Source organism: Strix aluco, chromosome 7 (assembly GCF_031877795.1).
Source record: "Strix aluco isolate bStrAlu1 chromosome 7, bStrAlu1.hap1, whole genome shotgun sequence".
Classification (NCBI taxonomy): Eukaryota; Metazoa; Chordata; class Aves; order Strigiformes; family Strigidae; genus Strix; species Strix aluco.
The window spans coordinates 8306096-8321797 of record NC_133937.1 but is presented as its reverse complement, the minus strand read 5'-3'; the positions used below and the strand labels follow the sequence as shown (position 1 = coordinate 8321797).

At 38.9% G+C, this 15702-nt stretch overlaps 1 protein-coding gene across 2 annotated transcripts in view; it reads right to left on the bottom strand.

Moving 5' to 3' along the window:
* Positions 1-15702, bottom strand: part of ANK3 (ankyrin 3) — a 379574-nt gene that overhangs the window by 298632 nt on the left and 65240 nt on the right. Inside the window, exon 1 of one of the 2 annotated variants that reach the window (XM_074830354.1) lies at positions 14314-15056. The exons of the other annotated variant lie outside the window; for it this stretch is intronic. Coding sequence (XP_074686455.1) covers positions 14314-14376 — 63 coding nt within the window. The 5' untranslated portion in view covers positions 14377-15056. Of the gene's footprint in view, positions 1-14313; positions 15057-15702 lie in introns of those variants that run through there. 2 annotated transcript variants of the gene reach the window in all.

Sequence of the window (15702 nt, the reverse complement as noted above, 5' to 3'; positions counted from 1 at the left end):
CTTCTATTCCATGCATGACTATCTCTTAACTGCAACTGAGATCTTGATTCAGTTTGAGACAGATGACTGGTACAACCGAGTAAGGGGAGAGTTACTCCAGGGATGGAAGCTGCTGTGAGAAGAGGCTTGTCAGAACATTCTATCATGCTCTTCCCATCAGACTGAGCACAGATACTGCTTAGCTCCAGATGGACGTATCACACGTTTTCAGAAATAAAGACATAAAGTGAAAATATGTTCCAAATAGCTACTTTCTCTCTTCCCTTCCCCCATGCTCTAATTATAAATCCATTCCTAGTGTTGTTGGATTTATCTCTGCATGCACTCTGCAGTATGCCTGTCATGAATGGCAAAGAATTGCATAATGGCATTGTTAATAGTCATTCACAGAAGTGTGCTGTAATGCATTTAAAAAACCACACAAGCTAAGTCGGGCTAAACAAGTAGCCTGATTTTAAAACTGCTGAACAGACAAGCAACTCCCACTCTTCAGCGAAGCTGCTGAGTGCTCAACACTTGAGAATTAGAGCACTCCGTAATCTCTGCTCCTAATTTGCCTTCTGAAAATTTTGGCTTTAAACAAAAGTCTATTCAGTATTAATCCCTGCCATGGAAGTAAAATAAACAAGCACATTTTTTGGTAGGAGTCTGGACTACACTAGCTTTGTGCTAGTTACAAAGCTTTGACTTGAAACGTGATGGCAGGTGTAAGGGGCAAAGGCTTGTGTGCTCACTTTCAACAACCTGTAACACAGAGCTGGATTCTGCCCATGTTCCCCTACATTGTATTAAGGTAATCTTTGGAAAAATTATTGTATACCCTTGTTTCACGAGACCCCTGGACTGTAACTCCAAACTCCAAATCTTAAACAGTAGTTAATAGTCTTTTTTGACATTTTGCACCACCACTCCAGCCCCTCACAGATTAACATTTTGTTGCCTATTTTAGAATGAGCCCTGTCCCTCCCAGCTGTGAAATAGCTTCAAACAGAAGTAGCAAACATCACAAGACAAAACAGTAACTGCATTTGACATAAAGCCCTCAAACTATATTTTACCATCTCACAGGCAAAGTGTTATTGTGTATTTATTGTCTAGATTTTGAGTTGCAATTAAAGAGATTATATTCTGGACAACAAGAAAATGCACAAATTCAAGTACTGTGGATTTTTTCTCATCTTTCCAGCACTCCTCATTAGACTGACTGTACAAACACCCCAAAATACTTTATGTACCTATCTAAATCCCTTTCTTATTTCCAAACTCAGGAGGACTTCTGAAAAATTAACAAACTGAAAAGATGACACGTACCTGCTCAGTTCCTGTTTCAGAGAACAGCATGAACTCCTGTTTTTATGAACTTTTGCTCAATAAAAATCAGTAGTATTATCAAGATAAATATGAAACCAGTAAAATAATGCCATTTTCTTCTGGAGTCATTTTATAAAACCAAGTTCTCCAAAAAAACCAAAGCACACCGACCCTACATAAAGCTTCTATAACTACAAAGAAGAAATGCTGACATTAGTAATCCAAAGTAGTCATACTGTTTACTGAAATCTGCTGCCCTTTCAGGTTGCCCTATGGAGATCTGGATGAGAAAAGGACATTATTTCAGGACCACGAAGACTGTGATCAATTGCAACCTTGTCATTTTGGTTTCTCAGTGTACTCACAATAAATTCACAAGGTGAGAAAAAGACCTAAGATGCAATACACGAATTTATTTCTGAACTTGCTGTAAGCCATCTTATTGTTACCATGAATATTTTTATAGATATACTTTAAACCTCACAGAACACTACAATGTAGCAAACAGATCTATCAGATCTATTGGTGTCTATGACTGAGGAAAAATGGACTGTAAGGGATAGACTGACCATTCTTTACCCGCACCTTTTGCAAGCAGATTTCCCCTTTTATTTTGGAGTATACTACAAAGCAAATGATAGAATTTAAAGTATATGCAAGAAGGAAAAGCAGTAATAAACGCAGTGAGGTAAGCACTATGCGAATAGAGGGCTCCTGTCCATCTGCCCCATCCTACTACCAAACCCCAGCCTCGATCTTACCCACCCCACCCCACCACCTGCTGCAGGAAAATGCCACCATTTTAAAACAGTTCTTGGTAATTCTGATACACTTTGAAGTCTTTAAAAGGCACAAGGACCAGGGTGACCGGCTACTGCCTATTCCTTCTTTCCACACTGCCCTTGACAGCAGCTGGGGTCACAGCCAGCAGCCTTGCAGGTCAGAAGAGCACCACTCTTCCTGCACTGCATGGCCTGCCAAAACGTGGAGTGGCATATCTCCTCCAGTGTTTTCAAGATTCAAGACAGATTGACTCTCTTTTTAAAGACAGCCTGCTTGTCCGCCTCATACTCAAACTTACCTAGATCGCTAGCCTCATTTTTCTTACTGCTAGGGACATTTGTTGGTATGCACTGGAAGTAATCTACCAGTTATCAAGTAGACAGGTCCCTTTCATTAAATATAATTTCCAGAAAATGAGCCATGTTTAGCCCTAGTTTAAATTAGGTGTTGTAAATACCATGCTCTGCAATCTGCTGATAAAAACACCCACTCCTGAGATTAGGCAGAATCTGCAATGCCTTCCTCTCACTCTCAGAGCTTCCACTACAGGGAATAGTTTGATGCTGCAGCCCACAGAAGCTCTTCCTGTCAAGGTCATTGCAAAAGGCTTCTGACTGCCCCTCCAAACTGACCCTGCCCGCTTTGCATTTAATTTGACATTAGGGTCAGTTCTGCTGCAACGGATCTTCCTTACAAATACATATGTATGTGTACAGGAGTGAAACACAGAGTGATGAGCCACGTCTTAATTTTGTTTTCAAGATCTTATTGTAACCAACACCTAAAAGCAAAACTGTGAGTACAGAAGTCAGAAAGGCTGACTGTACAGCTCAGAGTGAAACATTTCATTGTAAAGACATCTTCTAATTTAACAGAACTGGAGATTTTCACATGATTGAAGAGCCTGAGATTTGAGAAGGAGTAGGAAGAATACCATTCTCTGTTAAACACATATGTTTGTTGAATACAAAGGAAAGGAGAAAACATGGAGAGAAAGAAGTCCCTGTATTAGTAAGTCAAACCATGGATATAACAAAGATGCCTGGAAAGGGGAAGTTCAATAGAATATTTGTAGTCATGGGGTCCTACTCTATAGCCAGCTTAATAGGAAAAACAGGGAACAGAAGCATGCAGTGAAATTCATGAAGTGGCATAGACACAGCATTGGGAATAAATACAAAGGTTTGGTACAGTGAGAGAAAAAAATAAGGTAGAAGCAAATAACTTCTCAGTTTTGTTGCATTTGGGTTCTGTTCTGGGCTGGTTTTTGTTTTGTTTACTGAAACGCTAGGGGGCAATGTAGAAGGAATCTGCATCCCTCATAATGCCCACGCTGGGATTGTTTTACAATATTATTCATGCAGCACACATGGACTCTTATTTCTAGGGCTTGGGAGCTTTTTAAAGAAAATTTCAAATCTCTCTCCTGAAAGATAATGTTTAGTGTTTCCAGAAAGATCTATTTTTTTTTTCCCCAAAAAATAATAAATTATCAGTAATGCTAACATGCTCAGCATAAATCTGGTTAGGCTAGCATTTACGTGGCTAGTCAGACTGATTGGCACATTTGAAAGCTGGGTAAAAACAAAGGTTGCAGGTTCTTGACTTTAACTATACCCATAAATTCAATAAAAGAAGTTATGTTCTTGTTTAAGAGTTACACTGAACAGTCAGCCTTGGATTTTCTCTTCAATTTATGTTTAATAGCATCATAAATTAAAATGTTTAAGGCCATTATTCCACCTTCAAAAGTTCAGCTTTCAGACAAATCACCTACAGGCCTTACTGCAAATACGATACTTCATTATTCTGTATAGTTTCATCAATACCTGTGGATGAACAGACATCCTGTTTGGTTTTATTTTAATTGCCAGCAGTTGGTCTTCATATACTTTTATTTATTGAGTTACTAAGTTTATTGCATTACTAAGTATGAGGTTTCATAACAAAAATCTTTAAATTTTTAAAAACTCATCAGAATGTTCACATTTTAGAGTAGTTTTCTCATACCGTATATCTAAAAAAACCTGGATGCTGAAATCTGCTTTAAGAACAAGACTGTCAAAACCTTATTTAATGCAAGTTTGCTATAGCTTTTTGAAACCTTTTCTCTCACATACTTTGCTAGTAGGCGATTACAATATTACCACAGTAAGCACCACCCTTGCACTACCTTTTATCTTCCTGTTAAAATATCAGTAAAATAAACAGGTTTGGATTAGTTAACTCAAACTATATTTTGATTCAGATCCGTATCTTCCTTGTCATATACATTAGCTGTCTGGGTGTTGTTACTTACAACTATCACTATCCTTATCCCCACAATACTTCTACCCTTTCTTTAAAATAAGGCCAATAATATCCTTATATGCTCCATGGACACATTCTAAAATAATATAAAACTTTATTTTCAGCTGAGACTGTCCCTCTCCATACACAAGGCACATTTTAGGTATGTGGTAGAATGGCTCCTGGCTATACAAGCAAAGATACCTACTGATTTCACCTGCCTAGGAAATAGGAAACTTTTACCTTCCAAAACTATTTCAGCTGATGATCCTAATGACAGAAAATTGTTTCTTACTAGGTGGCAAGAAAATGCCAGGAAGTTGTATGTAACTGATGTGGAAGGAGTTCTAACAAGAGGGAACACAGTGTAGCATAAGTAGTAATGAAGGGAAAGAGGTTAATTACTTCCAGTCACTAGTACTCAGCAGTTCATTCATTCTTTTGAAGGAGCTGTACAAGAATTATGTAATAAACACATATGAAGAGCACGAAATATTGCAAACTAAACTTGTTCGAAAACTGCATGTTAGACAAAAAAATTGACGTAAGAAATCACTCTGTACTAAACAGGTTTAAAACTGTGGTGCCTGGATGACTGAAATAGCTGGATCCCACCATGGTTTAGGGCAGACTAGCATCCCCATATTTAGATTTTTGTATAATAAAAGGACACTTAAATAAAACCCTTCTCTGGGATGTGTCCTTCAGATTCAATAGAGTATGAGTGGAACCAGCCACCAGAATTACACAGACCATCTTTGATAATAAATTTTCCACTGGAAAGCCATTCAAAGTGACACTGCTCTATTTGCTAAGGCTTTCCCCTGTGAAAACTCCACAGGGGCATTCTACTGCAAATATTAATTACTAATTAGCAACGATACTGCCTCCCAACCACACACAACAGTAATTAAGTAAATGAAATTACAGGTCTGTTTAGGGGAGCAGGGAAAAGGGGAAGAGTCCTCTGCATCACTTGCATAGCATTAGCCCCATCTGACTAGGGTACACGCGGATCCTACAGCACTCTGCCTGAGGCTTGTATATTCCGTGTTTACACCTTTTACACAGAGCTGAGATCTTGCCTGAAGATGGTCATCTCCATCAGGACAAATTTCATTCTCACCACATATAGCACCTCCTGTTTTAGAGTGTTTTAGCAAATACTATTCATTCACAGACCCTGCGAGATCAGTATATCCATATGCTTTTAATATGTAAAGAAGCCCTGGCACAGCCTCAGCCAAAGGTACCCAGCAAGAAAAAGCTGGAAACCAGCAAAAGAGGGTGAATGTCCTGTCCCTGCTCCTGCCCAAGGAAACACAACCCTGGACAGATCTGAAAAATCCCACTTCAGCCACCACCTCCTCCCTTCCCAGATTCTCTCATTCACTCCTCTGAGACAAATTCCAAGATAATTATAAACTCCCAACATACTAGAAACGTTCAGATTAACAGGTTCTTATCAGTACTGTGAATACTACATATGTTCAGGACCTTTTCAGAAAGATTCTTACTTTCTAGTTTAAAAACCAACTAACAGAAATAAGTGATGAAACCTTCATTAAAAGTATCAACCACCTCTTGACTAGGAGGTTCTCCTTAAAAATTACACTAGGGTAAATTACACAAATACCAGGTAGTACAGCAAAACTGTTGGTGGTTTTAACTTTTGCTTTTCATATTATTTCAATAAGAAAAAACTTAAAATTGATAAAATTGTTTACTACAGGCTATTCCATGAATGACACATCCAAAAAGAGAAAAGGAGGAACACAGCTTGCAGTGATCTGTTCATGTTGACATTGATATAAGCTTACATCAAACTAGAAGAAAAAGGCCACACACACAAACAGCAATACACAACGGTTGTATAACCATTATAACCCAAAAAAATATTATTCCCCCTAAACAGCAATTTTAAATAAAACTATGAAACAGACTTAATGGTGAACATGAAGCACCACATTGCTTTATATTATTCCCTTCCACAATATAATGACTCCTTAAAAAAATTATTCAGACAAATCAATTCTTGTTTACATTCACAGATTGCTAATGCACTATAGAGAATTCTCAGCAACTAAAATCTCTTGTTAAGCACAAACCTGAAACAAGTCTGTGATGGTAACACTTTAAGTATCTTAAATATACTTAACTATGAGTTTAATTTAGACATAATAAGACATGGTATTACATATCTAAGTAATGCCAGAGAAAATATCCCATGTGCAGTTTTTCCCCATCCAGCCAGTTCATTCCTCTTCTTCAATGTTAAGGGAAAAAGGCAGGGTTTGCCCCATGCTGCTTTGGGAATGAAAGGATAGCAAAGGTCATGCCTGTTTCAGTTTATCCAGCAAATGCTTTCAACTGACTGACCTGGCACCTGGCAGTCAGTGGAATGCAACAACCTGCACCTCCACTAGCAAGCTAGAAAATAACGAGAAGGCAATGTGGAGATTTCTGTTACTTCCGTGAAGTATTTAACTATTGCTCGTATTCTAAACTTGAAATCTGAGGTATTTAGAAGAGTGACCAAGAATTCATTATATTATTGGTTTGATCAGATACCAAAAGCTTCGTCACTTGAAATAAGGACCTAACACTTACCAATTTAACAAAATGTTTTTAGATAACATTAAGATTTAAAACCTGAAGATGAACCTGTTTGGCAAGTGAAAGATCTAACAGCATGGCACCTTGGCTCCAGCATTTGCCATTAATTTAGAGCTTCAAAAACATAAGGAAAAAACCCTCTATTTTTTCAGCTTAAAACCCTAAATTGCCTACTTTGGTAAACATCTCTTCCCTGCTAAGATGTCTTGGCACTTTCAACAAAAATGTGATGGAGCTAGTTCCCTCCTAGCAGGGTGTTGGCTCTCTAGGCCCTGAAACTCTGCAGGGCACCATTCCCTACTCCTGCCTAGAGTCGGCCAGAGGTGAAGGAAAGCTGCAGGTTCTACCACCACTTCCACAAAGTCCAAGTGAGGTAAACAGATTGAGGAACAAGTCCCTGTCCAGTAAGTGTTATGCAGATGTACAGAGTCTTATTTGGAAGTCAGAGGGAGATGCCCAGATGCATTTAGTTTTCTCAATCTGTAATTGACAGATTGATCGAAGTATTTTTATAGCTTAAGCCATAACCATTGCATAAATGTGATAAGCATTTTAACACCTACCAGACCTACCCAGGTGCTATCACTAAGACCTACTGAATTCTATAATTGCATCAGTCAGAGAGTTTGGAAAAACAAATTCACAGATGTTAAACATAGAACCAGAAGGGTCTCAGGAACCTGAAAAAGGTCTCCATATGATTCAAAATAAGTTGAAGTTGGAGCAAGCTGAAGTTTACATAGTGGTTTAATAAAAAGACTATTACAGAAACTTTTAGATCATTTCCTGCCCCACTGATGACTGCAAAACTGCAGTATGTAACAAACTGATCTACCGTCTCTCTTGTAGCTCAAACCCACTTTCTGTAATTCAATCTAACTGTAACCTGATTGTACATAAAACAATCTACTGCAAAGGATACAACATGACCAGGACTGTAAGTGCCCAGTTTATGGAGTAGTAGACACTGGAAGTGCTCCAGCAGAGGCGCCAGGCACCAGCAATGACCCACATGCAATCCATCCTGGAACACTGCCCATTGCATTCACACTCTGCCACACTGCACCCAAGAGAGGCCACCAAGGAACCATATCTCATGTGGAGCCTCAGTTTCTTGGGTGATGAGTGAAAATATACAGACTCTATTCTAGAGATGGAAACCCACTATAAAGCGTCCAGTGCAACATGAGGAAAGTGTTGAGAGAACAGAAGATTCAAGCCAAAAAACAGACTCAAGGCCATCAGCTTCCTGATGGAGGACACACAGCGACAGCCAATGTCATTCAGGGGAAGGAACAGCTCAGAAATCCAGGCAGAAAACGCTGAAAAAGAAACGGAAGAAGGAAAAGGCAACACAGACCTCAGAAAGAAGGCAACACTGGGAAATGACTGGTCCTATAGCAGCTGGGAACATGGTCCTTTGAAGCAAGGAGAAAATCCCCAAAACAAGGGAAGCAAAATTTGGTGAATGAAGAAGAGATTAAGAAAATCAGCTGAAGCACTTATCCATAATTCTACTTCTACTTCATAGACCCACCCTTCAGAAGGACAAGAACTATTCACACCTGAATTTTCTGGAAAAATCTCAAAACTGTAGGATGAATCTATGTCACAGGATCCAAGAATCTCCCTCAGGTTTCACATTCTCTCTCAAACTGCAGGATCCCTCTGTTAAAAAAGCACGTTTAAAAAAACCACATTGTTTTTTCAGCAAGAGTGGTAATTTAGCAGCAAATGGAAGGATTGTCATTCAGGTTACATGTTCTGTCACTTAGCTACAAAGTGAATTATATTAAAAATTCAATTACATAACACACCTTGCTGTTTCATTTAATATAGATGATGACAATAACATCTACTTACAATTTTTTAACCATATATACCTGGGGGCTAGGAGCTGTTGACTAATACTACTGAAGCTAGGTAATGTCAATTAGAGTATTTTTTCCAGGGAAAATGAACATCTGAAATGGCTCATTTCAAAACAATAAGATGCTTAACTTGCCATTACATATGCTTTATTTTGTTCCAGTCTGATAAAGGGAAAACTATGTACCAAAGTGATTCCAATCAAGGTGACAGGAAACAATGCATTTTAATTTTCTGAAGCAATTCAGAAAATTGTAGATGGCAAGAAAATGTAAATGCGTTTGATTCAAGGGAACGCAATTTTAAAGCCTGGAGTTTTAGAAAACAGAACAAGTAAGAATATTCACAATAATTGAAAACGTCTTTATTCTACTGTTCTTGGGCTTTTAGTATTTGGACATGCAAATGAGGAGTATCTTCCAGAAATTCGGGGGGCTTTTTGTACTTTGTTTTTTCTTTACTATATCTGCTGAAAATGTGAGGTTAAGAATCTATCACATCAATGGAATGGATGTTAAAGCTGAACAAGTAGAAATTGGCAGGCAACGTCAAAACAAATGTGTTTATCGTGCCACTGAATTAAATTTTCAGCATACAGATGCATTGACATATTAAGGTTTAAGACTATCACTATACAGTCAAATTTATATCTATAAGAACCATTTCTCATCATAGAAACTTGAAATTAACAAAATAGTGTAAACCTTATTTACCAAGACAAGAAGAGAGATGGTTTCCTTGTAGAGACTTTTTGCATTTTATTCCACAAATCTAAGCAGATTTTAATTTCTCAGCTTGTCAGGAATGGACCAAATTTAGAAATCTATTTACACTCCAAGTAATAGTTAATTTTATGGATAAATTAAAAGCTACAAAAAATTTAGAAAGAGTCTACCATGAACATTTTCTTCACCATTAACAATGAGTACTTCTCCACTGGGAGCAAACAGCAGTGGATATTCTCCCCCAACAACCAGAATGTGTATGAGAACTGAGCGTAGATAAACATGGTTCATTAAAGCAACCAAATCAGTAAATCTAGTTGTAAAAGACAGCTTGGAAAGAAGTGTGATGCCACCACGAAACTCCAAAACAAAACACTAGTTCTCATCTTGTGATGACAAAATCTGGTCTTCACAGGTGCTGAGTTATGATCACCAGAAGTCCCACTGTAATCATACATACACAGGTGAGTCATTTGACCATATAAAGATGAAATGCCAAGACCCCAGGTCCCCTAATATTGTCCCCATATGTTGATTGTCACCACCAGTGATGTTTTTTCAGCAGAGGCAGGCTTATCTATATAGGACCTGATCCGACTCCATCAGAGGCAGGGACAACTCTTCTCCCAGACCACTATTGATATTGCATTTTTACAACAGTGGAGAATGGCTCATCACACCTGAGAACCTCGGACCTCCCAGCATCTACTCCCATACAAATGCCCCTTGAAGTTTCTCATCCCAATAAAGACACACTGCTGACCAGATTTTCAACCGTGTGCAGCAACACAAGAGTCCCCTCTGGAGACAGCCACTAATGGTGCCGAGTCAAACCCTGGAGTTACAACAAAGCAAATACTCTCTGGCAGAAATTGCGAAGTGTTTTCCCAGAGTAGTGAGTCCAGGCTACTGGCTCAAGACAGCAGATATGGCTAAACATCCTATTAGTCCAAAAATCGTAACATTGGCCACCCCAAACATTCTGACCCCAAGCACTGATTTTCAATCTGCTGCATAAGCAGCTCACTCCTCCCTGCATAGCATATTCAAATTCTACACGAAGCAATGGAACCCAATGCTGAAATCATACTACAGTGATCAACAAAATAAGGCAGTGTAGTGGATTAATAAACAGATTACTCTAGAATCACATTAAGAGTTCAGCATGAGCTCTCTCTTGTGTACATTTAAGAATAAACTCTTTTTACATATCTCTGCTAGGAGTTTCCATTACTGATTTATGCTATACATATGAGACACACATCAGCAACATTAATTTTGCAGGTTGTCTGAAGATCTTGGAGGGGTTAGGGGAAGAGGGAAGCTAAAGATTCCCCAAACCAAAAAATATGCATTTCCAGCAAAGCTTCTGGTATGAGAGTTTAATGTGAAATTTCCTATTACTCAGAAGTGACTGTAAAAATAAATTGAAAAAAAAATTACACTACCAAAGTTTTGAGCTCATCTAATTTATTTCTTGTTCATGCACTCCTGATTATCTTTTAAAGCTTCAGAGGACCACAAGTATTTTCATGGATAATTTCATTCTGGTAGTTTGAAGGAGAAGAGGAAAGAATACTTCCCTTTTGTTAAAAATCAAAGCACATCTTTTACATCTCTAGTGACAGACAGGTTCAATGCTCTTCTATAATCGAGATTCCAAAATTTACTGAAAAGTGATGACACAAATATACAAGATAAAGCCACTCCATAATGCCTAGGGATTCAACTTGACAGTTTCAAAACACTGACTCTGTAAAAGTGTGGCTGGAAATTGCAGGACAACTGAAGCTCAAGTGCAATAGGCACAGGCAGCTGGTAGAGAAGAACCCTGAAGAATGGAACAGAAAAACTAATTAGGCTTCATATTTCATGACAGCTAATCCTGTTCAGTGTAGCTTCAGCAATAAATATTGATGTTGTACCTTCATCATCCTTTGAAAGCTGTATCCCCACTTAATATCACAGTGCTAAACACAGTTCCACTTTCATCTAAATTGTCCATCCTTTAAAATAAATCTCAGCGACACCTCCCAATCTGTTTCTTATCGTCATCCTCTTTATATAGATTGAAATTTTCAGCATACTTGCTGAAAATCTTCTGCTTTGGCCAATATGTTCAAAAGGCACAGTTATTGTATGTCTTCGTGCTCAAAAGTGAGATACTGTTTGCCAGGTTAAGGCTTATTTTTGTGGTGCATCCTAATCATAGAACTCTAGAAAATCAGAACGCCTGCTACTGATTGTGGTTTCCCCATAGCAAACTATGTTACCTTTCCACTGCTGTCATCCTGCTCTTTCTGCATCTTTTATTTCAGAAATTGTGTAAGAACAGGAAAACCAAGAGTTGATGAACAGGGAATGGGATATGAATGAGTACCTCAGTCAAAAAGCAGAAGGAAGACTTGCCACCACTCAGCTCTGAAGATAAATGAGACAGAAGGTGAGGGAAAGGCTAAATATGGAGAAAGGAGAGCTGCCAAGAAAGTCACTCTCTGAAAAGAACAGGAAGGCGGCCATGGAAATACCCATTTCAGAATACCTACTTTTAAGATGGACAGGTGGTGTAACTCACTGGAATCCCAGACCTTTCACCTGACTCAGGAGTTTACAGCCAAACACCATTTGTTTATCAAACTTTTCTTGGAGGGCATTCCTGAGTTAACTAAGTGCTTCTTCATTGGCCATTCAGAGATTCACCTTCCGTATCAAAACAATAAATTTAAAACCTTCCCCCAATTAACTGTGAAAAGTAAGGAAAATTTCTACTGGTACCAGAAGAAATAGTTGTTTCTTGTTTAAAAAAAGAAGAGTAGTTCCCCTTCCATTGGGCACATTCTGGCCCAGGCCTGCGTTTAACACTGACATATAAGCAGCCTTAATGTTCACTAGTCACAAGGGACACACCTCAGCCTGACGCAGCACATCCCAGCAGTCTCAACGATTCCAACAGCATGAAGAAGAATCAGACAGAGCAGTGAAACAACAATTTCTGCAGGTTTAAAAAGCTCTAGCCACTCCATATTGAAATGTAGTGGTTTGCAGTCATGCCCGGTGTTAGCTACAGCTCGTGTCGCAAAGGCTCGAGGCACATAAGGGTAGGCTTCGCCATTACCTCGCAAGACATCAAACTGAGCGCTGTGCCATTGGCCTTCAGTGGTCACAGCAGTAGCTCACAAATGTAAACACGTCCGACAGTTTTCCCCACCCACCTCCCCTGCGCCCAATGACACACTGTACCAGTCTAAGGGTGGATTTGGACAGGGCAGCTGTAGCCTTCTGCCCACAGAGAGTATCACCTTTACAAGGTGAAGATACAGGTAGACTATCACCAGTCATTGCTGGAATAACAGGTGAGACTCCAAACTTTGCTTAATCCTAAATCACCTGGGCTGCTCTGTCTTGTAGGCTATTGGGTTGGTCCTCTAGAAGACATGGATCTGTATGTGCTTAAGCCATAATACTTGGTGTGTACTATAAAAGTACCCCTAGATTGTTGAACATCAAAAATAATTTGTATAACATAATAAAAATATTAACATAGTCAAAATTTAAACCCACCCCATTATTTAGCTGTAGATATATCTTCTACCCCTGAGGCAATCATGCTTGACAGAAGCATTTGGAATGTCAGGAAGGTATCCTAATTTGCCATTAAAAGTTATTTTAATTATATTGTTCCCTGCTTCCTTCCAAAGCTGCTCTTTGCAATTCTGTGAGAAAAGAGGGGGAAATCTGGTTTAATTTGCTTTTTTCAACAATTTTACTGAATCCTTCACCAAGGAAATGGATTAACTATGAGGTTGTCATACACTTTCATATGGTAGGAAGGCAAAAATACACTCAGAAAATAAAGGGTGGGAGTCTGAATACATTCTCTGCAACAATGATAAACATTTCAGATGTCTTTTTCTACAGTACTCTAGGAAATTCATATTATAAATTAATATACTGAGTTAATATTTAAAATATGAGTTGGAAAAACCTGTAGAGGTCAACTTTCTGGATTTAACAATCTGTCTCTTGAGAGTAAACACATGAAAATCATCCATTTCAAAATGGGAGGGGGAAATTACATGGATATCAGGAAAGCAAAAAACCAGCATCATAGACGGTAATAATCAAATTCATCTTTCTAAGTACAGTTTCAGGCAAAAGACTTACACCATAACATAAATTAGTTCCACTGAAACTGGAATTTTATTCCAGAGTTTAGTTTAAACCCAGTATTTCCAAGCCTCCAAAATATATAAAACTGATCAAAGTATCATACAGTAAAAAACACAGCTTTTTAAAAATAAAAGCCTATTGTAAAACTTGCTTCTCTTAGCAACGTCCATAATATTCATTTACAAGAGCACATGTTGATTATCAGTCTCTCCTTTAGAAAAGGCTTCATTTAGATACCTGTTTACTGGTTAATCCCGTGTTTGGAATGCACTATGAAAACTATAACCACATTGAAATTCTATACCTAACATATATTTAAACACTGAAATATTTAAATAATGCAGAGCAACTGAGTTGTGATGGTATTACTGATTCTAGCAAAGAACACACCCATCAGCATCTAGCATAAACAAAACCATCCCGATTCTACCATCATTCTTATTCGAAACAAAATATCAAATCAAAGCCACTCCACACCCAGAAGCAAACTGCTAGAACACAAAATGACTAAAAAAAGGCATTACCACAGACTGTCTATATAGAGAGTTACCTTTTTTCCTTTCTTTTTCCTGTGAGCTGGTTTAGCGTTTTTCTCCTTTGCTTCCTCACTCATTTTTCAGCAGGTAAATATACAGGGGAAGGGGAATAAAATAGATCACTGCTTGTATTCCAACATGCAAAGCCACTGCAAATATTCACAGCACTGAAACCAAAGTCCATCTGCTGACGTTTCTCAGACAAGTAACAGAATAACTGCTGTTTAAAGGCAGCCTCTGCTCCTCCTGCACAGCCTTGAATTGCTCATAGCCTTGCTCTGTTTTCCTCAGCGAGAAACTGGGTGTTCTCACATCAGTCTGATTCCTCTAAAGAACAGAAAAATGGTCCTCCTCTCTCATTCTTAACTAATCTTTACTTCTGAGCGCAAATCTTGTCAACGCTTTCTAGCTTGGTCATCCACAGCTCTTCCAGTCTCTTAAATGGGGTTGATGAGCCACACAGAAATTAGCTGCAGACGGCTGACAAGTCTGAGAAGCATTCACCAGCGGATGATTTGCCGTTTCTTGCAGACAGAGAGAAAGTGAGCCTGAATTGCTCTGATTGCCGGTCGCGTACAATACCGACATGTGTTGAATGCATCAGGGCATACCAGAAAAGGAAGCCTCCAAGAGTGATAAAAGATCAGGTTACTGGATCTTAAAGCCACTCCCTGGCAGAGTCAAACAATAAAAGGCACAACACGCTGCTGAAGAAATTGCTAGATGAGATGTTTATGTTTCCAGCAGCTCCATATCCCCATCCAAAGGACCTGCAAATTGCCACTCTGAACAATAAGGTTTATAATATTAATTATTCATCTCAAAAACAGCAACAATATTTCAGCAAAACACATATTTACAACTATCCCTGCCTGTGAGAGCTTGCTCCTCCCTTGTACGCCTGTTCCTATGACAGGATTTGTACATTCTCTCTACTAATGCAGCTCTCACAGAAGTGTTACGTGCCTCATGTATGTGCACGACTGGCAGGTTACAGATCATGTTTCCCCATGCTGCTGACCTACTCCGCAGAATGCTTTGGCTATTTTCCTACAAGTCTCATGGAAAAGAAAATAATCAGGAGAGGTCAGAGACTTCATTGCAATAATTCTCTCCCCTCTGTGCCCATGAAGACACATTACATGCACCCAACACATTTACCAACAGCCATGGTGGCAGTCATTCAAGACATGTCTAAATTATGTCATTACCACATTTAAGACTACGCACCTCTCTTTAGGTACCTCCACAGATTCCTATACTGACCTTGCCCCTTAGGATCACTACCCTCCCACCCAGCTAGCTGGGGAAGGGTGAGGTGAGAGAGTGGGACAGGTATCACACATCATGCAAGAGCCCCAGCCACTGCGCTCATACTGCAGACCTGACTTAACAAAACCCTA